The sequence below is a fragment of the Meleagris gallopavo genome, chromosome 20, assembly GCF_000146605.3.
Source record: "Meleagris gallopavo isolate NT-WF06-2002-E0010 breed Aviagen turkey brand Nicholas breeding stock chromosome 20, Turkey_5.1, whole genome shotgun sequence".
NCBI classification, from domain to species: Eukaryota; Metazoa; Chordata; class Aves; order Galliformes; family Phasianidae; genus Meleagris; species Meleagris gallopavo.
In genome coordinates, this window is record NC_015030.2 from 5335023 (window position 1) to 5362977 (window position 27955).

At 42.7% G+C, this 27955-nt stretch overlaps 1 protein-coding gene across 1 annotated transcript; it reads right to left on the minus strand.

The window, feature by feature from the left end:
* Positions 1 to 4233: 4233 nt before the first annotated feature.
* SAP30BP (SAP30 binding protein) lies at positions 4234 to 18105 on the minus strand. The gene is made up of 8 exons (XM_019621687.2): positions 18063 to 18105; positions 11552 to 11640; positions 9043 to 9134; positions 8528 to 8588; positions 8010 to 8061; positions 7574 to 7632; positions 6277 to 6361; positions 4234 to 5618 (listed from the first exon to the last, which is right to left on the minus strand). Exons 2-8 carry the CDS (start codon positions 11612 to 11614, stop codon positions 5437 to 5439), a joined length of 594 nt encoding a protein of 197 aa, XP_019477232.1. The 5' UTR covers positions 11615 to 11640; positions 18063 to 18105; the 3' UTR covers positions 4234 to 5436.
* Between the last annotated feature and the right edge of the window lie 9850 nt (positions 18106 to 27955).

Sequence of the window (27955 nt, forward strand, 5' to 3'; positions counted from 1 at the left end):
CGGGTGTTACCTCCATAAACTGTCCTTGCTCCCACCTTCAGACCTCTTGCTCTGTCACTTGGATATAAGGAAGGTTTTTATGCTAAAGGCAGCAAAGCACTGGCACAGGTTGTCCAGAGGGCAGCATGCATCCCATCCCTGCCAGCTTCTACAGAACCTTTTCCCTCTCTCCTTCTACCTCGGTGCACCAGGGGCAGCTCTGGGACATCTCCAGAGCAGCTCCATCCAACGCGCAGCAGATCCCATTCTGAGTTGGTCACACACTCTGCTAAAAGAAAGAGGTGTTTTTCTGATCACAGAGCTACAGCAGTTGCTGCACTGGCAATATCCTATAGGCTATCTGCATAAATCTAAGGAATGCTTGGTAGCGTTATTAATGTGCATGTAATTTATTACACTAAATTAGGCTTAACTTAATTATCTAGGTAATTAAAAGTAAAGGATGAAGTTCTCTCACATACTCTTCTTCAGCCTTTTCCGTAACACAGTATAAACACATGCATCCATATTTTTGCCATGGATGCTCCACGCTATCAGCACATACATGAAGGGAAATCTCTGCTAAACAAACAGCCCTCGCTCCCCAGGTGGAGATCCTAACCCCACACAGAGGTGGACATTTCTATGACAACGGGCACCTCACCACATTGATGCGTTAGAAAGATTTGGGAAAGTTCTGCTTTTCTCCTGGTTTTGTTGGGTGGGTGAGACTTATGAGGAACCATTGGCCCCAACTGGCAGCAAAGGGACAGTCACCATTTGCCACACAGAATCACACAGAATGGCCAGGGTTGGAAGGGACCTCAAGGATCACGAATCTCCAACCCCCTGCCACAGGCAGGGCCACCAACCTCCACATTTCATAGCAGCCCAGGCTGCCCAGGGCCCCATCCAACCTGGCCTTGAACACCTCCAGGGATGGACGGGGCATCCACAGCCTCTGGGCAGCTGTTCCAGCACCTCACCGCTCTCTCTGTAAAGAACTTCCCACTGACATCCAATCTAAACTTTCCTTCTCTCAACTTCAAACCATTTCCCTTGTCCTGCTGTTATCTCCCCTTTCAAAGAGTTGATTCCCCTCCTTTTTGAGGGCTCCCTTTAGGTACTGAAAGGCTGCAATGAGGTCACCCCACAGCTTCTCTTCTCCAGGCTGAACAAGGCCAGCTCCCTCAGCCTGTCTTCGTAGGAGAGGTGCTGCAGCCCCCTGATCATCTCTGTGGCTCCTCTAGATCCTCTGCAACAGCTCTCTGTCTTTCTTGTACAGGGGGCTCCAGACCTGGACACAGTGCTGCAGATGGGGCCTCACAAGAGCAGAGAGGGACATCACCTCCCTGTCCTGCTGCCACCCCTCTGCTGATGGAGCCACCTTCCAATGGTGCAACAACTGTGCAGAAAGGAGAAAGCACAAGCATGGGCAAACTCACTGTGTACGGGCACCCTACAAGGCAGGCCCATGGCTTGGTTGCTGCCTAATGCTGCATTATACAGAGGACAGACAGACAGACGCCTCCTGCGTGAAAAGGCAAAACCTTTCCTTGTGAAGCCCTGGTGCTTTGCTGTTTGCTGGCAACAAAGGCACGAGCCCAGCCCCAGGCAGAGAGCAGTTCCAAATAAACAAAGGCCAAATATTGGAAGGCACCAGCATGCGTGGCTCTCACTTGGAACAAAAGGAAGGAAGCTGGGTATAAATACTGGGAGGAGCATTGTGCACTGCAAAGCTGAGAGATGAGAAACTTTTCTGCAACAGCGATGCCTAAGCATGGTGGTGTAAGTGCTCAGCAAGAGGACAAGGAGACTTTGGGTTTGTTTCTGGCTAGGATGAAGAGTTGGAACAGAGCTGGTGCAGGTGGTGGTCAGCCAAGCCTTGGCAAGAGAGTCTTCTATAGAGCCTCAGCCTCTTCAAACAGCCAGCAGAGCAGCAAGCCAGGTAAAACATAGCTTCAGGTGCTCACCTTTCAGCTTGAGGCGGGGTTGGCGAGGGCTGTCCCTCCCCACCTGCTCTTTCAGTTGGTGAGGCATGGAAAGAAAGCAAATCCCTGACACACAAACCCCTCCCCACAACAGCATTAAAGGAGGATGGCTCCTTAAATCACAACAAGCGAATAGGAAAGAAAACCAACACCTCAAAGCATGGAGGTGGGAGAATAAGGCTTCAGAAGGGCGGCAAAGGCAGAATCGAGCTGCCAATAATGACTTCAGCTGGGCTGGGAGGCAGCTGCCCTGGCACTGAAGGTGGATCCACCAGAAGGTGGATTCAGCTGAGGAATGTGGTCCCTTCAGCCCTCTGCAGATCAGCAGTGGCCACACAGCCCTCAGCAGGACCACAAGCAGGCAGATACCTAACAAGCAGACCAGTCGATGCTCCCACAGGCCATGAAACAGTACTTCCCATCCGTATATCGCTTGTGAGCACCTGATCCCACCTCTCTCTCCTTCACAGCTACCAACCTCCATGCCGTGCTCTCAGCAGCTGCACAGAGGCTTTTTCCTCCATCTGCACTGTGTATCTGTATTGCTTCCGATAGCAGCACATGAGATAAACAAGAGCAACAACCCATTGTTTGGGCTGCAAGCTTGTTATGTAATGGTTGGCATCCCTATTTCTGCTTTTTGGAAAGGAGAGAGGGGAAAAAAAAACCCAAATCATTCCTATTTCAGGGCAGCTTTCTCTATACAACGCTCGATGAGGAGAGAACAAGCTGCACAGCCTGTTAGTCACTCTAAAGCTGCTGCTCCATGTGTCCCACTGCCACAGCTTGTCTCAGCCCACCAAAGAGTCTGTTAGGAAGAATATGACCAATCCATACTGAGGAGTATTTTGCCTGGATGCTGTCATCCCATGCCATGAACAGCTCTGGTCATTAAGCACACGAAGAAATCCAAAGGTCTGGAATGACTGTGGATACTGCAGAGCAAGAAGGCATTGGGGGGGCATGGAAAGAGGAAGGGTGGGATGTCAGGATGCATGAGCAAGTAAGATACTTGCACTTAAACAGCATTCAGCAGCTTTTGTAGCTAAATGATTCATCTTCCCAAACACTTGGGGCATTTGCCCTGTGCCAGGTGCCAAGCAGCAGGCTGGAGCCCAGCTCCAATTCACAGCTGATAACACTTCTTCTGTTATGCTCTTTTTCTCCTCTTGCCAATGTATCCCCTTGGTTCATGTTCAGCTGTGTTCTGGTAGCTACTTTCAAAAAAATAATTATTACAGAGTTTCCCATGCTTGCTTTTCCTGATACGGTAGAGCATACAGAGATACAAGTGCTGACATGTTTAACTAAGTGTGTAATTAATGGTTCCTTGTAATCAAGCTATTTCATCTAGCACAGTTACACCAGGTTACAATCAAGAGCAACCTTTGCTGTGTTCAGTCAGATTCAGTTCTTTACTTGCACAGAACAGAATCCTTCCAAGTCATTAATGAAGAAGTTTCCCACCATGGTATTGTGAGGAGTTTTTTAAAAGATCCTATCTGCATGGTTTCCTTTTCTTTGTGACCATCTCCGATCCAGCAGCCCCAGGACCTGCAGGACATCAGGCAGAACACAGCCAGTCATTATCAAGTCACCCTCTTTCCCACCAAAGCTGACAGTGCTTAGGTTTATTCTGTAAGTTTGGTGTAGTGAATGCAATCTCAAACTCTCCCACTCTGTGTTTACCACCAGTTATTAGACAGGGAGCAGGAATGGGATGCAGAGGACAAGCTGGCACATCTGGTACCAGGCAGCACTGCTGTGTATTGGCACACAGCCCAGCCAGATTTAATTTCACTCTGTTTCATACAGACTCGCTCACAGCATACGTATTGAGGACATTCATTAGAGGAATGGTTGTTGCTCTAGCAGCCCAGACACCTCCCACACCCCCTGCTCATAGGATTAAACTAATTGCAGTGATCATTCTTGTGCCCCGTTGGTCATTAATCTATAGAGCAAAAAACTGCAGCAGCTGGTGCCTCTTTTTTTTTTTTTCATTTTATTTAAACCTGTTGGACCTCACCCACACACCGTTCAGCAGAACTTGAAAGATGGAATTATCTATTCCACCTACCTCCAAAATGGAGCAAACTGCCTCACCTGCTGTTGAGCTCCATTCAGGATGACTGACCTCCACAGATTTTATGGGAAACCCCAGATGACAGCATGTAACCTTGAAGAACCTTAAGATGCTGGAACAGGTTTGAAAAATTACCATTCAGAACAGCTGAGTCACCAATTATTTCAGGACATCCTCTATAATCAAACTATTTCCAATCCAGGTAATTTTAATACTTTTTTTCTTTTTTCTTACAGTGTCTGAGATAGAAAAAAAAGGAATAAGTCAGTAACATAACAAAACTTCATGGCACCCATCTCCCATGGATGTACCTGCATATCTGCCTGTTTTCTGTAACCAAAAGTACAAAAAAAAAAAGTGCTTATTCTTTTCCCTTACCAAGGTAAGAAATGCAGAAACGTGAATGACACTTTTTTTTTCTTAAAGACTTTCAATATTTATAATAATTTTTGCAACACAAGTAAGAAGATTTATACAATAAAATTTTTTAACTGAAAATACTTTTTCACAACATTGGAGCAAGCAGTGACTGCCATGTGTGCACTTTGGAGTACATCACTATCTAGAACATAGACAATATCACAGCCAGGACCAGATGCTCTCCTATAACTCCAATCTCATTCCATGAGAGTGAAAGGTTTCTGCACAGGTCTTTGCAAATGAATTAACAAACCAAATCTCTGCAGCTTCTGCATAGAAATATCTATCCTTGAAAGATGGTAACACGACAATTTCAGTACAGTTACCTCAATATTTCAGCTATTAAACACGTAATCACCAAGATACACACAGATATGCACACAGGTACAGATGTCAGTATTATAACAAACAGTCCATCTACATTCATGGATGCAGACTGAGCTTCAAGTCTCTGCTGCACATTTGAGGATGGGCACTGACCAATAGTCTCTGCTTTACACCCCTTGAAGCTGAGCTGGCACGTTCAAGGGAGGTGCATATCACAAGCAACAGCCTTTGAGGATGACTGAAATAAACAAGGATGATGCTGATATTCCCTCACTGCTTGTTTATCTTTCTGTTTTTAAATAATAATAAAAAAAAACACATTAAACCAGACTTGCAAGGAGGATAAGAACCTAACGCAGTAATATAACAAATAAAATTCGTATCTCATCTTCCTCCAGCACAATACAGAGACTGGTTCTTCCCAAAGCAAGAAGAGAGGCATTTTCGGCAGAGGTCCATTGGTGTGTGCACACAGCTGGCATGCCTGCTCCTGCCCCCACTCTTCCAAATGAGAGCTGTGGTCTGTTTCAAAGAATCTTGTCATCATTTACCAAAGGTGAAAGCCACCCCTCCCTTTCAAGAACAGTGGTTTTGATGACAATTCAGTCCAAAAATCCAAGCCCGGTGTGCTGGTCACTGCTTTGCCTTTTTCACAATGGTGCCAACAGCTGATATGACTGTAGTTTTGGATCCACTTGCACTGGTTGTCACTGTGACAACTCCTGGCAGTGTTGCAGTAGTGGTGAGGATGGTGGGCTGAGCTATTGTTGTTACAGGGATGGCTGAGTCCCATTTGCTCTTCCTCTTCTGTGCATCTGCAAGTTTCATCAAGGAAATAAGGATTAGCATTGTGTTAAAAGTTGCACTAAATCTTTCCTAACAGTCTGTCTCATCAACTCTTAATATACTCTGCTTGACTAGACAGCTTTCCCTCACATCAATTCAGCATGCATCGCTTATAAACGTTGAGGAGGAAAAACAACCTTATAATCAGGAGTCAAACTCTACATGTGAACTCCAGCCAAATGGGAGACAGTTGACTCCTTGCCCCAGAGCATGTTTAATTTTAACAGAGCACACATTTTTCAGTTGTTCCAGCATGGGCACAAGACACACTCAGTCTTTAAGGTTTTAAAAGTTTCCAGTTTAAAAGGCAGGCTGTAGGCAAGAGAAGAATTTTTCAGTCTTCCAGTGCTCTACAGATGCATCAGTTCTAAGAACACTACAACTATAGACATCATAGGATTTCCTGATGCCCTAATAAAGCTCTGCACTAACTTGTCCCTAGGCTTCCACTCTAGAAGGACAGCCATAGGATATAGGAACTAGAGGACAGCTAGTCCACTAGCAACTGGAATAAACACTGTCTTGTATTACACAATCAATAAAGAGCTCTCAGGGTTCCCAGGAACCCAGGAAGTATGAATTCAGCATTACTGCAGCTTAATACATACGGATGCAACTGGCCTTTACCTCCAACTGTAGTACTGGCTGTCGTGGTTGTTGTAGAGGCAGCACTTGTTGTTGTGCCCTTCTTAGTGCCAGTCACAAACTCAATCTGGGCAAGGAGACACAAATAGGAGAAGGGGGAGAAGAAGAAAAAAAGAAGTCTTAATTTATGTGTTTGTTGTGTTTTTTTTTTTTTAAAGAGAAAAAGCCCTCTAAGCTTTAGTATCACACGAGACATTGGACTCAGAGCTGGCTGGCACACAGGAAGAAAAAAGTAGACCTTAGGTCAAAGAATCCTGAAGCCATAATCATCAAGGTTCCCTGTGTCTCAGCTCCTAAGTCTGGTATGATAATCTGTCTGTCAACTGTTACAAGCATAAGAACAACTCAGAAAGGACAGATCCTGGTATTAAAATGTATATTTATATCATTAGGAAACCCTGTGTTTTTTCCTTTAAAAAACTTGTAGGACAAGTCCCTACCTGCATGATTTACTGCAACTGCATCATAGCAAGAAACCTAGCAACAAGAGTTACTACAGCATGCAATCCCAATTTTCAAAACTGCAGATATGGGCGAGGACATAATCAGATACCTGGGTTACTGTGCCAAAAAACAAAACATGTAGCAAGATACAGCATGCACAGCGAGAAAAGAAACCTCCAGGTACTGAGTTTTAAAGGAATCTTCTGCAATATTAGAAAGCAGCCTCTAAGTTTCAGCTAGGTTTCAGTCTTCCAGTGCCAGCTGCTAGCTAAAACAACACCACTGCAGGACAGGAATAACATTTTCCAAAGCTCCTGTGTTCTTTCTAGGGAATACTAGAGAATGTATGCTTTGTGACAAGCCCAGACATTCCCATTTAAAGTCAAAATATGCTCAATATTACTGGGTATTAGAAGCAATATCAAAGAGAAAGCCCATATTCTCTCACAATGAGATATGATGAAGAAATTAAACTACCAGACTGCACCACCAGGCAAAGTATCATAGATTAAAGAAAAAGGCGATTCTTGATGGAATATCTTGTTTGTAACTGGCTTATGGTACACCATGTTATGAGCTCTGGCTTAAAATCACTGACAAAACAGGAACAAAGCCAGTGGAATTAACAGCCTAGAGAAATGGACCTATAAGGAAAGGCAAACAACTTCATCTGCACAGCTTGGAAAAAACATTGTGCAAGAAAAGACAGAACCAGGCAAAATGAAGCATGAGGCAAAATGAGAGCTGTTCAAAAAAAACAAAGTAGCAAAGTGAAACTCAGCAGGGAAACAAACAAATTCCCTGCATCTCAGCCTCTCTTGGCTTTGAAAGCTACCTTTGTGCGCTCCTTCTTGGCCTTCTCCAGTTTGTCCATTTCAATCTTCTGAGCTTTTGCTGAGAAAGAACAGAAGTTACAAGAAGCACTAGAAACACTAAAGAGCTATCAATGTCTCACAAACTCCCCTTCATAAGCAATCAAAAATTTCCAACTATAAAAACTACCATAAAACTACCTACTTTTTTTTTTAAAAAAAAAGCATTACTGCTCAAAATTAATGCTTTCAGATGAAAACACCACAGAGCTAAATTAAATGCTTCCCAGACTGATGAAGCAGCAACAACATTCATGCACACCCAACCAGAATGACAGAGTTAAAAAGCAGCATGTGATGCTTTTCACTTCTAAAGGTGAAGGCTGCAATGCAGTTCATTAACTACAAAACACAAAGAGCTAAATTAGGACAGGAAGAAGAGAGATTTCCTGGAATTACCTAGTGCCTCATAATACGAATCCTCTGACCAGCCATGGGGATCAAACATGTCCTAAAGATGAAAAATAAAGTCATTAGGGCTATATAGTCACATATATTCATTTTTTAGCAGGGTTTTTATATGTTTTGCTTTTCACTGACAATATTAATTACTGATGATTTCTTGTATTCCAGTGACACAAAGTTTATATCAGAGCTTTCATAGGACCGTGTTATGTTGTGAATGAATAAACAGCTTCAAAATCAGAAGGATGTTGGGAGTAAGATGTGCATTCCTCTTCTGTTCAGCTTCCATTCCCCAAAGGAGTACACACTTCAGCAGTTTTTATTCAGAGTCATTAACGCAAAGTTGGAGGCACCGAGGCTCAGTACCACGTGAAAACATTCACTCCAATACAGACAAAAGTTCCCTTGCAGGGCCTCTAAACAAGCAGGCTAAGGAAATCCAAGTGCAAGAGCTCACAGCCCTACATCAGCTTTCACCCACTACCTTGACAGGTAAAATTACTGCATCTCACCTTTGGATAATTTGTACCAAGTTCATCAATTGAACAGAACTGGATCAGCTTTTCATAGATGCTGAAACAAACAAACAGAGGACAGAGTTTACCTGTAGCTCATTCATCCTTCTCTAAGCAGAAATGTTTCAGCTTTTCAGTAAAAAGAAATTGTCACCTCTTAATGTTAAGAGTAAAACTAGAGTCTGTGCAGTTATGCTTGCTGCAGTGGATGCAGCATGCTGTTAACCACATTATTTCCCACTTCCCTCAGGTCAATCTCCCAGCTCCCACATCAGACACTTTCCAAAATATTTAATCCAGAGCACGCACAATATTTGAAAACCTATTTGAAATGCTACTGTAGTTATTGCACCAAAGAACAGTTTTATTCTTTCAGTTACAGTCAAATGACATCTCTCGATTTTGTAAGCAGTAACACTTCTTGCTCAGGATCCTGTTCCTGCTACAGCTCCAACAAGGAGGAGAACTCCTTGATTTTGCTGTGAGGTGCTTTGGAAAAGATGGTGGCTCACCTGGGGTTGCGGAATTCCTTTTTCCTTTGAATGATGTAGTTCATATCCATGCCCTCTTTTATTTTCCTCTCATACAGCTTTTGAATCTTATCCTAAGGGAACAAGATTACAGGATGAGCCAATACAGAAAAGGTGAGTGTTCCAGCTGACTATCAAAGCATACATGTGGAAACAAGACAACTGAACCAGTGACCTCCTTGCATGCAGAAAGGATTCCACCTCTGCCCTAAGGCCAGGCAGTTTGGTTAGTACAGAAACTTCCTGCTTTAAGGTCTGACAGCATCTTCACCATGCTTGTGTGGGTAAGGCAATTGGTCTTTACACTTTCTGAAAGCTTCATTGTTTAAAGGTTTGTATTCGAGGCATCAGTGCACGCTCCTTCCCTTCAGTAGATAGCAGAAACTAGTTCCAGGAGGGATGGGTGAATTCCCTGAAGGCTCTTCCACAACATAAAGAGGCCATTCCACCCCTCTTCAGACTCTGACAGGCACCTGAAGATCAGCTGCTGTGTCACACTGTGTAAAAGTCATGAGCACGAGCCTTGACTGAGAAACAAGTGAGCAGAGCTGAGCTGTGCTGTGCTACAGACACAACATGATCAGCAGGTACTGCTGGTGGGGAATGCTGGCAGCCAAACACTTTCAGGAATGCACTTTAAATCCCTCCTAAGAATATCTCACTGAAGCCAGGACTTCAGACTTTCAAGATGGGAGAGGTGAGTCAGTTTTCCTTTGTTGCTTCTAGATAAGCTGCTTAATGTCTTCCTCTGTACAGGGAGTCAACTGAAATACAAAACTGACTGTTGTCTAAGAGTTTACTAACTGCTGAATAAAAGAGAACTGTTATAAAACTAATATTTCAACCAACATTAAAAAAGACCTTCACAAGATAAATTTTCACCAGGTCCTTGCAAAATCAGCATGAAGTGCATATGTGGTAAGTGCACGTGTGGTAAGTTTGGAGGATCATCTGCAAAAAGGAAGCTAATTTGGGAAGCTGAAATGACTGAATAGGTGTCCCTTTTTGTGTCCTTCCCTTGGATGCAGCAACACAGGTCACATTCATAATGTCCACAAATAAGAAACTAGTAGGTCACCTTCATAACAAGGAATATTCCCTCTGACCAAGTTCAAGGTATAGTTTATTAGGAGAAAAGCTAACAGAAGAAAAAAAACATTAGCAGTAAAAGCCTGTAACATTCTGAATCTGAAGAACAATCCCATCCCCTTGCTTAAAGTGCTCTAAGATGTGGTTTGACCCTCCAACAGAGGACAAGTTCTCTCCTTTGATTTTACACTGTAAACTGCTCTCAAAGGGAAAGAAAATCTGCTTTAGTGTGTCTTTACTCCCAAGTTCTGTTCATTCCTCAGATCTAACACACTAACTCATTGATGTCAGAACAATAGAATCCTCCTACAGCATGCAAGGACAAATGGGTGTGCCCAGGTACACTGAGTGGAAAAGAAAGTATGATCTGGATTGGTGACTCATTCTGAATCACCATTCCATGTTAGCAACTGACTTTATAGAACGTTTCAGAAGTGATTCTTTACTTATATTCTTACTGGGCAAATAACTGCAGTTAAATCTCAAACGAATGGCAGAAAACAGCAGTCAGTGCTTTCATTTGCCCTCTGTTGGGAATAGGAAAACAGAGCAGAAGGTGCTTTTGCCCTTCTCCTAGGACAGGATTTTGTTATATAGAGAAGACTACATAATTTTGCTCAGACCACAAACCAAGGACTGCCATCAGCAAACGCTCAGACTAACTCTTTGTGGACACTGCAAGCTGGATACAGGGAATACTGCAAACAGATATTACCATTTCTGCCCCAAAATCAGAGCCAGAGGCTCAGTTAGTAACACTGCAAGTCTCAGAGTGGTATGAATCAAGTCCCTAGAAACATTTTTTGTTAATTAATATCCAATTGATGAGTAGTCTTACATCACAAGTAAGAGTCCAGACTCTCATGGAAGGAAACCATGACAGTTTTGCACCAGTTAAGTTGGTTATTGAGATTACTTGTAGGTAAACCAGTGAAAACACGCATCTGTTTTCTTTTGCTGCATCTAGGTTACCAGCATGCCCTCTGAATGCTTGTCATCCAGCAACATGTAGGTGGAGAAGGAATCTAGTCAATGCTGCCTCAACTATTCCAGTAAGGGGATTCTCAGATCCATGCAGAATAACAATGATTTGTTCTCTCCTTAAGAGCTGAATTTGCTGAAATCAGAGGACAGCAGCCTTCACAGTAAACTTTACTTCTGTACTGCTGATGAGATTAAGTATGACCTACACAGACTGTGGAAAAATTTAGCTTTAAGCTAATGTGAGATTCCTAAGCTAGAATACCTGCAAAAACAACAAAACATAGTGCATAAACTCAGTGTGTTAGAAACTCAGCGATAATGCTGGATTTTTGACTTGTTGAAAAAGACTGAGCAGAGTTCCCAAACATCCCCCCCCTCCTGCTGAAACATTTTCCAACTTTCCACTTTCTATACCAACCTGCAAGTGGTTAGAACATCTACCAGGAGGCTCAGGAGGGATTCTGATCTCATCTGGAGACATGTTCCGCACTCTCTCTGAAAAAGAAGCTGTAGAAAGCAAACCAGGCATGAGTTCTGGTACTATGGAAGGGACTTTAAGCCATGCAGATCACTGAAACATTCTATGCCCTTGCTAGTATGATGAGCAGTGAAATAGAATGGGTAAAGGCAACTGGAATTATGCTAACTGGTACTTGTGGCATTTTCAAAGCACTGAGCAGGAAGCAAATAACCTAAGGCTAAATTACTGGCAGAATAACAGGATGCTTGCTTGATTGGTGTCTACCTTATACTGTGGCTTTGTCACACTCAGGATCGAAGTTGTATTCTAAGGTGTCTTTTTTATCTCAAAGCAGATCTGGAAAAAGCAAGAATACTCCCCATCCCAGCTAGGATTGTTGGTAAGATCCTCAAAGGCAAAGGATCTGCAGAGGAATGTAAGTATATTCATGGAACATTCATCTATCCCTCTGCATTGTGCACAACACATCAAGCTCTCCACTAATCCAGATCTTCTATTTACACTTCAAAGTCCTGCTCTAAGCAGCTCAGATAATCTTGTGGTAGTCTGGATCTTTGTGAGCATCCTACGTGTGTGTCGAGTACCACAGAATGAACCTAAAGCAGCCTGGCTCATTGCCATTTTTTGGGACATTACCTGTTTGGATCCTCTTCCCTTCAAGACCTACCTACATGAACCAAAATGGTTTGAGAAGCAAACAACCCTCACCAAACCTGTAGGGAGTTAACCACAAGAAACTGCATTTCATCCTTAAGTTAATATTTCCTTAAGGGGCATTTTGATCCTAGCTTAGAGTCAGGCTATTACTAGAAAGAACAAATAGTCCTGCAGGACTCAGAACAGACCAGCAGAGTGCCAGCTTCCTACAGCTGTTTGTGTTGGGATATATCATTACAGTACCTGATTGCTCCGTAATGATTAGTGTACAAAAATATCAGCAAAAGAAACAGCCACATTCCCTCTATTACTGGCTGCCCTCCCACTCAGTTACAGAAAACCCAGGCAGCTTTCTAGCTGAAGTTCTGAGAGCAGAGCACTGTGCCACATTTAAGCCATTAGGACTGTTTTCAACCATAATTAGTACGGAGAGTCACAGTCTGTAGTGGAAAAAAAGACCAACACTAGCACAGCAGTTGCATCGAGCAAGTCTTTCATATTTGTAGCTCTCCAGTTATATATGTTGGAATAAAAGCTGCTTGAACTGAACAATCCAGCACACTCGAGTCCAGCTCCTTTGACTTTATGCCCAGCCGTTCCCAAAGGGCAAACACTGGCATTTGAGCACAGCATACACTTCTGCCTTCCAGCACAGACCATCAGATAGCTGAGGCTACAGATAATCAACGTTACACACGTTCAGTGCCACTACAGTTTCTGGTTCTTTTACAAAAATGTAAGAGACTATAAAGGACATCAAGGATGACATCCTTTGGGGATGCAAAGCTGGCAGGCGACCATTCATTCTCTTTGATCAAGATGTTGAGGGTTAAATTCTTCAGCGGCTGCTAGCAATGAACAAAAAGTGTCCTTTGGCATTTACTAAGAGGGGGCCTCTATGGAGGAAGGAAGCTTGCCAGAGCCCCTACAGAAAGGCAGGGAAACTCTGTGACAACAAGGCAGACATTTATTGTGAGTTACAATTGCTGGTTGGATGGCATAGCTTCTAATTTAATTAGAATTTCAGGAACCCCAAGAGACAGTAGCAAATAGAGAGAGGTGTTCATAATAGAAAGCATAGAAAGCACACCAGGCATTCTGGAAAAGGAGAAAGCTGATTAATGGCTTAAGGGATTCACAACACCAGCAGCAACATTAAAAAAATAAAATAAAAAGGCAAAGAAATATCCTAAAAAGCAAGCCTGGATATCTCATTGGCTCCTTATCTTCACAGATGACCAGAAAAGCCACAGGGAAGCAACACATCTATGGGTAGGGGTGCTGTGGGCTCAAACTTGGGGAGTACAGTACCAAACTTGGCCCAGAACTCTGCAGGCAGTACATTCAGCAATCAGTTCAAAGCTCCCATGAAACAGAAATGACGCTGGAGGATGAACGAGAGCTTCCACTGAAACAATACATTTTCGCCCACAACTTTCCAGGTTTTAGTCTTCATTTGCCCTTCTGTTTGAGCCACGTGAAAACAATAATTTAGCAGCATAATACTGATGGGGGAAAGCATCTCAATAGTTTATAACTAAGTGGAAGAAAGACACTTTTGGCTACAGCTTTCCCACTGTACGTACATCACGTTCCACCTGGCAAATCCAGCACAGACATGAGCACAGGAACATTCAGCATTACTCAGTTATTTCATCACATCACAGCCAGTTTGAGAAGCCACATCATTAGGAAGCAAAAGATGAGTTTTACTCCTTCAGGCTTGTATACAGTAAGGAAGTGCAAATAATTCATGCCCTTGAGCAGCCTTCCAACTTCTTCTCCAAAGAGGCATCAGCAAGGCCAACTTCACAGCCACTTCCTACCCAGCCACTTCTGTAGAGGAAGGGGCAGAGTGGATTGTCATTCAAGAGGATCCTGGAACTTGTATGTAGATCCACAGTCTCCTGTGGAAGAGATTTTGTGTTTCTCAAGTCCCAAGCACTGCTTTCCATGGCTATACACTGTAGATGGTCAGCTAATGCCAAGGTGTGTCCTCACAGGATGCATCCAACTGCTCTGTATATCCTGTTATTTCAGCCCAGATCTAAGCTTTACTTTTATATGACTCAGTGGCAGTGACACTGGCTGCAGATTCCAATTGGTGCAATTGCTGGCTCACTGCCTAGATGATCTCCACATGGGGTCCTCAGGAAGTTGGCCGTTGGCATGATTAATCTTTCCAGGCACACCCAAGTTCTGGCTCATGATAAGTAAATATCTTCCTCTAATCAGATTCACAGCACAGGCAAAGAGCATTAACAAGAACTAAGCTTGTAAAACACAGGTCCCACAACCCAGCTGGGGGTTCAAGGACATAAGGAGCCAAGGTAGTGCCACGCCTGGAACTCAAAAAAACCCTACTTGTGAAGAAGGACGTGGCTACTACTCATGCTCAGTCCATGCATCCTTCCATGAGCTGATCTACAAATTAGAAGAGGAAATTCTCAGCAGAAGCAATAGGTGCTTGTAGCTTTTTGTGTTGCAAATGCAGACAGTGATGGGAGATGTTCAGCTGTTCCTGGGCTACAGGGCCATAGCACAGCCAACTATCAGTGCGTACCTAGCAAAGATTCAGCATCTCTGTAGACAACTGAGGATATCTGCTTGCCAGATCCTGAGGAAGCAGGTGGATATAGTGCTTCCATTTAATTGTCAGCTTCAGACAGGTGGGTTATTTGGCCACTATATATAAGAGTACAGAGAGAGATTGCATAGCAGGGCAGAAAGTGTCATACTGTGTGCTCAGTTAATTCTAGAATGACTGCTCACAGCCCAAAGGCTATGCCAGAGATAGGCAAGAGAGCAAACAAACTCTGCCTCCTACAGATGAACATGAAGTCATAAGGAGCAGAGAAAACCAAATGAATAGAGAGCATAGGAGCAGCTGACTGAACCTGGGGACCCCGAGATGTTGATCACTTGAGGTCTGGTAAAGCATCTTGCTTCAGTTTTCTGAATAGCGCTGCTCCCCAGGTAGGTCTGAAATCTCTTGTCCCCTTCAAGGTTCACTTGTGGTTGCCTAAGCAGCAGCATGCAAGGGATTACAGGCAGTATCAGGTGCCAGGCTGTCGTCTATAAAGGTTATGCTATGCAAAGAAAAAACAACACATAAAAACAAGCAAAGACCTGGAGGGGGCAATCAGAGGGGCACAGCTTTTCCCTAGAGAAAACACAAACTACTGGTGCCTGGTCTCTAAAACTGCATTCTTTGGCACTCTAATGAAGTCTGCTTGGCATAAACCAGGGTGTGTGGGTTTCTAATTTCCTGGCACCAGAACAGCCAAATCACAGGGAAGAAGTGGAGGCAACAACATACCAGTGAATCACCCATCCATGGGAGGACACTAGTTCCCTTTCTGCTCTGTGGGCTGAGAAATGCAGAAAAAGACCTGCAACTCAGCCATATTTTCTGCTGCTCTGAACACTGACTTTGTGCTGAGATAGCCTAAGAGTTGGGAGAACATTTCTTATAGTCCATAAGGTAAACAACTATGCTGCAAAGAAATTCAAGAAGGAAAACAAACAGCATAGAAATACTGTTTTGCAAGGCTGCAGAAAACAGCAAATGTAGACAACCTGTTAGCATCAGATACTCTTCAGAGTGCTAAAAAAAAAACAAACTAAAAACATTGGGACAAAAAATTATCAAAAAACATTTCATATATGCTTCCTTCTAAACCATACAGGAGTTACTGCAGCAAACCTCCCCTCACTGTCTTTCAGGCTTTGGCTACACAGTCATTAATTCTGTATGAAACAAGACAACCATGCAGTTTCCTAAGTGCTCATCCCAGCTGGTTTTTGTGCCAACTTTAGTGCTCATGTTGCACATGCTAAGAAGATGAGGGAACAGGTCCAGCTGGGAAGCTCACATAAGGGAAAAAAAAAATAGAATAAGGAAGGTGGATCAGTTGAATTTACTGCTCAAATGAACTCAGAGCACACAGACTTCAGCACTGTGTCCAGTGGACGCAAAACAGAATGTTACTTTTGACAGGAGCCAATATTAATGCTGTACCTAAGCAGCTGAATAACCATAGACTTTAATGATGGTGACGCTGAACAACAACATGAGGTTATCTGAGAAGGGCAAATTACAAGTTTTTAAATGAAAAAAGCTGTTTTGAAAAATTTCTGAGGGAGGACTTATGCCTCCACATCCTGATATTAAGCAAAATTTTAGATATACAGATTGAAGCAGTTATTTGCTTTGTGTCGGAAAATCTTGCACCTTTTTCCATTCAAGGATTCTAGCTCTAAAAACTCAAGCTTCCTGGGAGGGAGTGGTTTTTACATTACACTAACCAAAAGGCTTAGTGCAACAACTGCTTTTCAACTAGATAAGATATGGCCTAATGCAAAGGACCTACAGAGTCCAGTATAGCAAGTATGCCAACCTACACAAAGTTGTACCTACACAAAGCTAGCCTAAATGTTGTTCTGTGCATACCACAATTGGAAGAGGATATGAAAGTTGTATTTCAACTTTAATCCAGGCTTCTGACTTACCAATACTGTCCCCCATTAATATCTGACGCTGTAATGCCCTCTGTGCAGCTCTCAAACCTGCATGCAAGCCCTGGTTATCATGAAATACACAAGATTCAGTCTCATCTCCTGAATGGAGCATTCACTGGGAAAAAAGTAGACTGATAGAACTGTAATCTGAGTCTTCTACTTGAATGAAGAAAGATCTTAACACTACATTGCTCTACAAGCATAGAGCTTCACTCATCTGTAAAGCAGAGAATAAAGGGCAGATGGTTTTCAGATATTCCTCTGTACTTTTTACCCTACATGCTGCTGTCTCATCTGTGTTTCTAACATTAATTTTGGGGCATATGAGCAGTCTGGATGAAGATCTCCATGGCATCCTGTGATAAGACTGGATAAAGGAGTTTTGCCCTCTAAAGGATGGTATTTCAGTATAGGCACTGAGTCGGTGCAAAGTCTGGGCAGGCCATCTGAAAGGAACTAAAGTGCAAAAATCCAGAGTGATAACTGCTTTAGGGGTCACAACTTAGCATCTGAGTACTTACTGCCCAATATCTTATGTAACATTTATTACATTTACTACAGTATGGCTGAAATACTACAGCTGAGCCTGGAAAAGCTGGCTTGATGGACAATTAAGTCAATTCTAAACTCCTGATTTTTTTTATGCTACTATCATATGCTACCATACTGTACAAGTAACCTCAGGAAGAAAGGGTTAGTGTGAGATAGTGCTAGCTTCAACACAAAATACAACAGCACTTTATAGCCCCACAGAGATCAAGCAGAGGTTTCTATTTCAAGCTGACTGCACTGGATTTTTCCAATAATTTTTTCCAAATCTAATAATGGTGCAGTGAATGAGATGTCACACATGATTTCCAACAACCAATTACAAAGCACACAGTACACCACAACACCTAAACATTGCTACACTGAAGTTTTTGAAGTCACAGAGCAAAACACCCATCCTCACTCCTGGTTATAGCAACTCTCACAAAAGTATCTAGAAAAAGCTACAGCTTTATTGGTTTGGGGCTCATGTAGAAAAACACCAACGCTATCTCTCTGAAACATGCAATATATTTTCAGACATGGTACTAATCCCAGATGATGACTGCATTGGGAGAATTCCACTGATGTAAAACACCAGAGGCAGTAACTCAAACTACATCGTTGCCAGGACAGAGTGAAGATGCTTTTCTGTTGGTTCTTTTTTTTCTCTATACTTACAAAAGGGAAAACCTAGAAGGTCAGACTTGGAAGAAAATCAAATACTTCTGAACAAACTTACCAACTAGCTCCTGAGGATCTCTTTTCTCCAGTTCTGAGAATTCCTGGGAGAAAGGGGACAGAAACAGATTTCCATTAAAATATACTTCCAATCTAACAAGCTATGTTGTCCATTTGTTTAGAAACTTACATCTTACTTCTGAGACAAAAGAATATCAATTAAGAATTAAATGCATTTTATTAGATAATAGAGCAATGTTCGTAACATGGAAAGTCAAAGCCTAACAGGATGCACCATTTCCTTTCAAAGCTGGAGTCTAAATTTAACAGAAGAATTAGGATTTTGTTCCTTTGAGTCCCGAACACTCAGCTCCTTTTGAATTCTGCAAAAACTACAGCAACTGAAGGCTTTCCTCAAAACAGATCAGGCCATAAATTCTTCATTTTTTGGTGCGTGGCCCTTGGCACAGGCCAAGAGTCAATGTTTCAGAGCATTCACATTTGGGAAGAATGCTCTGCTGGCAAGTCTGTTTTGGCTGTTGCTTTCCAGGAGCTCATCTGTTCATCCAGGAACTCCAGGGTGAACCATTGACTTGCATACTCTGTTTAGAGATCTTCAACACCACCAGTCAGTCCTTCCTTAGTTACACTAATATAAATTAAGGCAGCTTCAATTGCAGGAGCACAGCACATGTTTGTACTACAGTCTGCTAAGCAGCAGTGTTATGCAGGACAAGACATTTTTAAATACACTTTCACCACGCTGAGAGTAACTTTCAAGTATTTTGGTACTTATGTTAAGCCCCAAGGGAGCAACAAGCAATACCATTTCAGCTCCTGAAATAGCATCAGCTGTATCCTAACATTGTCCTCTCCCCCTGCCTCCCTCCCTAAGACTTTTTGTGACTCACTGGACTGTGTGTCCAAAATTCCTCAGTGCCTCTGAACACAGAAGCTATTCATTCAACCTGACACAGACAAAATGCTGTCTCCTCGCTGCTTGGTAACCAGGCTCTAAATCCCCTCCTTTACTCCATTTCCAGTCAGGTGAGAGATGGCAAGGGGAGGAGAGCAAAGCGAGGTCAGCATCTGGGAACAAGCTGGGTCAAATTCACACTGAAAACTCACCAATTTCCAGAGAAACCAAAGCCCTCACGGAGCAGAAAAACAAATTCTTTGTGTGTCACTCGCTGCTGTGCGGCATTTTTTTTATAGTCATTCATGAAAAAAAGCACTGTTTCTCCTTATGTACGCTTGGATCGCAACAATAAAAGGCTGAGGTTATTTTAGAAAAAAGAAAAGGACACGAAGGAACACGCATCTCCTTGCTGGCCAGCTGGCAAGGCACCAGGATCCCAGCACAGCTTCCAGCCGCTCTAAGCCAACGCTCTCGATGTAACGCATCAACACCTCTTCTCCTCCCAGGGTCTTCAGAACAGCAGGGGAAAAAGATAAATGAAAACAGCATTTCAAAGCAAGACGTGCCATGAGAAGGAGCTCTCTGGTGGGAGCACTGGATATGAATTCAGCTGCGTCCTCCATGGACCCAGCATTAAAGAGTGAGCCTCACTTTACCAGCAGAGAAATGGAGATGATTCCACAGTAACTGTCAGGTTATGAGGACAAATTCAGATTGGTATGGAAGTGTTGCACACAGGCTGGAAAGGTTCACAAGCTTCCCTTACATCCATAGCTCTGTATCCAGGAGTAATATCATTACCCATTTGGCAGCAAATGTTCGGCCCTGGGCAGCATGGTCTAGTATTGAATGTGGAGATTGGTGGCCCTGCATGTGGCAGGGGAGTTGGAGATTCATGACCCTTGAGGTCCCTCCAACCCTGGCCATTCTGTGGTTCTGTTAGGTCAGAAGCCTGCTCCACCTCCCCTGAGGGGGAGAACTTGCTGCCTACATATTTAGGTTTTCACCTTGGTTTGAAACAGCGAACAAATATTTGGTGGGATGAAAGGAGGGCTGCTATTCTTTCAACCTTAACTGAATTATGTTTTGCCAACTTCTCAATTTTTTGTATTAAACAGACCTGAGAGGGAAGAGGAAGAAACAGACTGCTTCCCTGAGCACCTCCAGATCCCCAACCTTCTCTCAGCACTGTGCTTATTGTTCCATTAACTCTCCCATCGCTCTCCTGCCCAACCCATCCCTGTGCATCAAGGAGGAAAATCCCTGAAGTGACTGTCTGTGCCAAACATCTACTTAAGCAACCCAATGGCACGGCCAAATTCAGGAGCTTTAGACATGGCTGCCCTCTTACGTGGCCTGTTAGCAGGGTTACAAGGGTATCTGCTGCATTTCTGAAGTTTTTAGAAGCCCATTTTCAAGTCTCAGGAGCAGCACATAAGCACACAGGACACATGCAGTAGTATGCTGAGAGATAATTTGATGGCCAAAACCTCCCCAGGTACGTACCACATGTTAGACAAATCTCCTTCTGAAGTCAGATGTGTTAAATAGCACGTTTCATGAATTTCTGGAATCAGTAAGTTTCCTGCAACTAGAAGTACAGATTTCTTTAACTTATATCTTTTAATCTTAGAGCTACAGCACGAGCCCACTCAGTGTACAACAGGCCAACTAAAGCCAACCCTCCTAAGCTGCTGCTGTGTATTTATCTGCCCGCATTGCCTACCCTCATTCCACCACAGCCACTCAAGCAAGCCCAGTCTATACATCCTCAGGTCAAAGTTAAGACATTAGAAGCCCCAGAGCTACTTCAAACAAAGGAGAACAAGCTTGCTAACATTATAGCCACACCTCACTGCCCAGAGGATATGAATTTTGCTTACTGACGAGTTGCACCCACTGCTCCATCATTAGCAAGCTGAAGACATCAGCACAGCTTTTCATTAAGTTGGATTGCTTTCAAGCCTCCCAAATGCCTTCCAAAAACAAAGGGTTGACCGACTCATCCTACAGCATCTGTTCATATTCGCTTCGTTTTGTCCAACACCACAGCAAGGCAAGTACCAACAGCCTGACCACAGACACACAGCTTGGCAGACATGAGGTTTAAGAGAAGTCTTGTTCAAACCTCTCAGCATCTGCTGAAGATCCAGAAACTAAGAACAGTCAAACCTGTGGTTGAGTAACACTCCCAAAAAGATTCCTCACACTCTCCTTGGCTAATTTAACTCTTGGACAAACACTAAATATAATGAGTTGATCAGGAGAAGAGACAGAATTTAGAAAAAACAAACACTTTCTGCAGATCAAATGCAATATTGTGGTTCAATGAGACAGAAAAAATCAGTAAATGGGGGTAATGAAGTACAATTAATACTGCAGAATTACGTTTTAGTTGTGAGAAAGAAGATGTATACTATGCACAGATAAGATTTCTAAAGCAATGCCAAGGCTTTGAAACAATGGAACATTTAGAACTGGACTTGGGGCAACTATCTAGATCCATTCAGGGCAAGTTTATCTCTTTATAGATTGCTACTTCAACGTCCAGTCCTATATACCAGTATCTCATATGAGGATAGCTGAGTGGTTCCAAGATTACATCAAGTCTCTCCATCAGAGTCAGCATACAAAAGCTATTAGAGCCCTCAAGTATCCCAGAGCTCCAGACATTACTTACTGGGTTCTATTCCATTTGGATCCTGATCACTGAAAACATAACACAGTTCAGACATCACTGGCAGCCCCTTCCAATACTGCACAGTTTTCACAAACCCAACCTCTGAAGGCTGTACAGGAGCATCTCTGAGTTGACTTTAGCAGCCAGGCTCTCACAACTTGCACAAAGTCAGCTTGAATGCATCAATTATATTGAAAATTATCTCTAACATCATTGAAATACGAAGCCCAAGAAAAAGGCATTCCATACTCATTCTTTTTCTCTAGCCTCTTTATTCCATCTAGTATTACATGGTGACCCCTAAGAAAGGCTAGACTAAGATTAAAAAAAAAAAAGCAGTGTTGCATTTTTCTCTCCACATACTCTGCAAGCTGATTTCATTTTGCAACCTGGATTTCACAAGATCAACAGATAAAGGGCCTGAAGGCAGATGGCTGTGCTCCAGCAGACTGACTGGAGTTAGCCAAGGGATGCCACAGCAGCTCAGATCCAAGATGGGAGAGGACTTTAGGACAGCATGACAAGCAGGAGATGGATTCCCTTTCCCTGATCCAGACACTAACAAATGACAGCCTTTGAAGAGCATAAACTGCTAAGGGCAAAGTAATAAAACTTTACCATCTAACTGGCCAACCAAGATAAGTCACAGATAACCGCACAACTTCTTTGCAGTTCAGAGTGATTCTGCACACCATAGATACCACCTCGCTGATGGCAGGAAAGTTATTGTAGCACTACTCCTGGACACAGTCAGGAAAAGGTTTTCAATTTCCATCTCTATCCCAGACAAATGCTTTCTTCAAGCCCTGGGTAAGACAATGCTGCCTGTGAGATCCTAGCTGATAGGAATCCAGTCTGACAATTAGGTTTTCAAGATTTATAATCAGTTAAGGAAGAACAGTGAGCAGTAGGCAGGCGTGCATTTGCACAGGAGGAGAGCAACACTTTGGTTTATGACTACATCTCAGTGTGGTGAGATATGGACTGTTTTTTCAATAATGGAGTGTTTCCATTCAGTTACATTTAAAAAAAAGCCTCTACTCAGGTTTCATGGAGAAGAAAAACAACCAAACACAGTCCTTGCAGTGTTAGAACAGAGATCAACGGAAGGAAACAAAAACAATATGAATCTGAGACTGATGAATTCGAGTTTGGAAAGCCTTGCCCAGAACAGCTTTATTTAATGGAAAGAATGAACTGACAACAATGCTTGCTAAATCCTTCCTGAAACAAGATCCATAAATCCAGTACAAAGCTCACATTGGACATAACCATTGGCACTAACTATTGCCAAAGGGTACAAATCCAACCTTCAATTTCTCATAGAGGCAGTTGCATCTGCAAGTTGTTAGCACAGGTGTACTTCAAACTATAAGAAATGGTTGAGCAGGGAGACAGGGAAGAAAGAAAGCAGAAGGTGATCATTTTAAGTTATGAGTCACAAAAAAAAATGGAGACATCAATGCCAGATTTGCCACCACTCAATTGCTTTCCCAGACTTGCAGCCAACTTAGTACTGCAGCTTCCTTTTTTCACACTCTTCCAGTTAGTACACATTTAAAAAAAAAAAAAGTAGTTAGAAATCTTCCGGTCACCCCCCAACAACATATTCTTTTTCCAGAGATGCTGCTGCACGCAGACAAAGAGATCTGACACCAATTTAGCCTGACACCCACAAAACTAGTAAGCCAGTCCCACTGTTGTCATGCCAGTGGATAAGTGAAGATATTAACGCAGAGAATTTTTCAATTTGGACAAAGGGAACACAAGGGAACTACAGTACAGTGCTTTTATTTCCCCCCTCCAAACCTTGTTGGTTGTTTTTTTTTGTTGTTTTGTTTTTTTCTTTGTATTGTGAGATAGGAGAATCCCAAGAGAAAGCCTGAAACATGCCCATTTCCTACAGCTATATCCTGTTTGCCAACTCCGATATACAGCTCTGGGCAAACTGCCTGCTACAGCATAAGAAATTTAACTAAAAAAAACCTGCAGGAACCATAGTCTAGGTACCAAGAGCAGCACAGCAGCTTAGAAATAAGCCACCCATGGGAATCAATTGGTATATTCCTCTCCAGTGAAGCAGATATACAGACTACAAACCTATTTCAAGGTACTATCATCACAGGCAAAAAGAAAGAACGAAGAACAAGACAGGAAAGAGTCAACTCCTGAGATATTCCTTATTAAATCCTTATCAAATCCTCACCAAAACAAAGACCATGTGCAGCTGACGCTGCTTTTTAATTTTAAGATAAATTAAGTCTGAAATACACCTCCAGTTCATTCCAATTCTATTAAAAAAAACACTGAAAAACCCTAAGATCTGGCAACTGGCAAAATGTTTCAGTAAGAAAAGGCTTCAGAAGGGAGGCTTTCACTGCATAAAAGCCTTTAAATAACTTCTTTGAAACCTGATTCCAATCACCTGGCATATGCTATCTCAATATTTGACAAAGATATGGCAAAAATTTCCAGTTAAGGAACAGGGTGCCAAGACTCTTGCTTGGAAAAGCTGAGGGACTATGAATAATGTCTGCCTTACTATAGTGCTCCAAAGCCACCTGCATGTTTGCTGTCTCCATTCTCTCCTTCTCATCCCTGACAGGACTGCTGTTAGGGGCTCTCCAAGGTTAACACTTGCACATCATCCCTCTGTGCATGTGCTTTGTTACACTTGGAATGCAGTCCTAGCTCAGCTCCTGCTAGTCTCCACCAGGAGCAACCGTGGATCATAGAGAGATTCCTTGATTTGCAGAGCCCACTAACTCTGCTTTCAAGTCAGTTTTGCATTATACTATAAAGCAGGAATTCAGGTGAAGTACAGGCAGCACATGGCAAAACTCAAAGTGTCTTGTTTTATTTTTCAAACAGACTGTTGCAATGCAAAATAAAGCTGGGCTGTAAGAAGTCCTGCACCTTCCCCTTGCTGCAGTTGAGGCTTAAGTGATAGAATTCAACTTCTTGCACAAGCTTTCTTTCCAAACATATAGTACTGAAAATTCTTCATCAGGGTTTGGAATAGAGGTGAGGCATAAAAATACCCTCACTGGGATGCATTCTCCTCCATGAATAGATCCCATGAAGATTTAGCAGATTTTCATCCTTCTGTTCTGATAACAGGGAAGGTGGAAGAAGCTATTTTCTGATATGTGTTGGTATTTTGAGGCAATCCTCCATCTGTGCTGACTGTTCAGATTCTCACTCTGACAAGCACTAACGTGCTAATTCAAAACAGCCTATTTCAGTACAACAAACAGAAATAATTGCAACACAACAGAACTGGACTTGAAGAACTCAGACCTTTATCAGCTGAAATATGCAATGGGAAGCAGCTCCAGAAAGGACTTCTCTTCAAGTTTAAAGACAAACAGAAGAAAAAGTCTGGCTCTTCCTTGGGAGAAAAGGAAGCCACACCTGTGTCAATAATCTGTGGTATTTAGTACTGCAGGGAGTGAGGAGTCTGCTACAGCTTGTATGCCTGGCGGGGAGAAAGGAACGAGCATGTCCATGGACGTGTCTCATCTCCCAAGCAGCTCACAGGCTGGACTGGAGCCAGAAGCTATGAAGTAGGTAAACCAGCTTCAAATGCTGTGATCCATCTCCCTCTTGGAGAAATAGGACTGAAATACATGGGGGAAGAGACCAAAAAATAATCATACAATTTTTATAAGAAATAATAATTAGGGAAAAAAAAAAGAATCAAAGATGCTGAACACAACTTTGTTTCTTGTTGCTGGCATTTACTAATGTCAGCCACACGATTAAAAATGGGAACCTGGAAAGGCATCAGCTGCTTCAATGTTTGGGCACTCATTTTTAAGAGTAGAGAGGACAGGAGGAGAAGCTGAGCTAACTCTACTCCCCCTAAAGGCTTTCCACTGTAACACTGCCTGCTCAACTGCCAATCTTCCTGATTGCCTCCACAGAGAACTGCAAAAGAGCATGCCAAAATGAGGAAAAGTGTGTAGAGCTGGAAGGGCAGACAGCACTCTGCACAAGTATACTAGAAGATAGAGTAGAATGAAACCAGTCTAAAACTGCAGAGCTTCTCTCTTGCAGGCTGTACTCACAGGCAGACAAATGAGTGGGAAACAAACCACTGGAGAGCCAACCTTAACTTGAGCCCTGAAAGCTGCACGGAGCTCCAAGCACAGCCATGTGTAACACAAGGCCATTTTTAAAGCATGGCAGCTCTTCTGCCAGTCTTGTCTGTTAGAGCCCAAAATACTAAGCCTGATAGCATCAGAAAGGGAGGGCAAGGGACAACATAATATGTTTTTTTTTTTTTAATTCTGTTGAGATTTCAGCAGTGCCTTTCTACAGCACACTTCTAAAGCCATTACATCTCCCAGATCCAACCACTGCAAGATCAATACACAGCTGCACCAGCCACCAAGAGCACAGTTTTTGGGCAGAACAGCAGCTTTAACAGTTGTTCTTCAGTCAGGTGACCTGTAACATTCTAAGCAGAATTTTTTGGATTCCTTCTAAGCAGCTGAAAGTATCAAGGACTGGTATTTCCTAAACAAACTTCATCCTTTGCCACCACTACAGCAAACAACTCTGATTTATTTTCTAAAGTTTTTAGAGGCCAGCTCCTTCTTTTACATCTTGCAGCCTGTGAAAATGGAAGAACAGCTTTCTATTATAGATACCATTTTTCCCTTAATGCTTTTTTTTTTCCTTTTCCCTTTTTCAGAGTAAAATAATTACATGGGGTGTAAGTTCCTGAGTACATTCACGTATCTTCTGATAATCTGGCTAGATGAATGCATGCTGAATACAGAGAAATTCACATGCCTTATCAAAATGAGAGTCAATCATCAGGACTACACTACTACACAATCCCCCACTTACTTGTTCTTATCCTCTAAGGCTTTTACTTGAAATCAAGATAATTTTGGTATTTAAACAGACAGATGAATGACTAGGCAAGATATATTTAAAAAAAAACAACCCACATCACAATCAAAAGCTCTACCTTAATACATATCTATGCATCATAACACAGGGAAGTTATTCACAGGTTGACTGGATTGATAAGGGCTCTACAGCTTTGATGACTACCAAAAGGTGGTGCTTAGACATGCACAGAAACACAGCATACCTCTGAAAACGGGACACCTTTCTGCTACCTTCCACTTGGATTGCTTCTCAACAGAATACCACAAAGATGCAGGAGGGCCCTTAAAACAAAACCAGAGAACATAGCTTCTTCTGAAAGTTACTCCTTTCAAGTAACTGTTACCATGTGTTAAGCATATACTTGCATAGGGAGTGCCAATATTTATCAGAGTTCCTGTGCTGGCTAGTCCTGATAACAGAATCAAAGCTCAAGAGTTAATGATTCCCTCTGTGAAAATACCAGCAAACCAAGCTGAAGGGCTGTGCCCTGTCCTCCTGCAGTCTGTTACTCATCCAGCCCTACAGCACCAAGCACAGAACCCTTCCAGTAAGACCTGGAGCACAAAGTCAGCACTTAAGGTTCATGTTCCTCCTCCTGCAGGGCTGGCCCCTGTAACAAGCTCTGCAGTCTGGTTGGTACCTTGTTCCTACATCAAGGTTGCAACCATAACCAGTAGCTGGCAAGAGCCCAAGCACCTGGCAGGCACCACAGGGCCCTTTAACCCTCATCATTCCAAACCAATACTGCCAGCAGAATGTCAAATTTCAGGTATTTTCACAGTGTCTTCATTTTGTACTCATGGTTCCATCACCTGATGAAACGATCTAAGAATCCATCCAGGCTCTGGGATTCCAGAAGACACCAGTCCTTTACCAGCAGTTTCTGTGAACCACTTCTTTTCCCTAAGCAGAAAGCGTTGTTTCTGAAATCCCTTTAAGACAGTAGCTTGTTTGAAGTTTGTAACTGCTTATTTAATACTAAAAGCAGGGACCACTGAAGCCATTTTGGCTACTAACAATGTGCTGCTCCAAAGTCTGAGCACATCCTTCTGAGATAAATTTGGAGAAGCAATTTCCTTTACCTAGCTTTGAATCTCTCATTTTCTGTGGGTCCCTGAAACACTTCAGTTACAGAATGCAAGAATTCTGTCTGACTTTGCTTCCTAAAGAGGAGAAATTGTTTTATTACAAGCATATAGCATTCAGGACTGCCTCACAGGTGTGCAGTAACAGAAAATCCTATGAGCTAAAAGCCTGATGTGGGATAATTCTTTCAGATGCCTGATGAAGCCTAAATACTCTTCTATACCTGGCACATCTCTTTCCCCAAATAGATTCATAGAAAATTTCCACTTGACTCCCCAAGGGTAGACAACACAGTGGACTGATATCAGTATTTTATTTTGATAAGCTCATTGAAACTTTCTGCTCAGCAGAAGATAAGTTTAAA

What these genes read in the sequence shown, in the direction of transcription:
- SAP30BP (XM_019621687.2), bottom strand. Translation starts at nt 11,614, where the DNA reads ATGTCTCCAGATGAGATCAGAATCCCTCCTGAGCCTCCTGGTAGATGT. An exon ending in AAGGAATTCCGCAACCCCAG is followed by an intron (nt 8,589 to 9,042) that starts GTGAGCCACCAT and finishes TGTTTGTTTCAG; the next exon opens with CATCTATGAAAAGCTGATCC. An exon ending in TTCGTATTATGAGGCACTAG is followed by an intron (nt 7,633 to 8,009) that starts GTAATTCCAGGA and finishes GTTCTTTCTCAG; the next exon opens with CAAAAGCTCAGAAGATTGAA.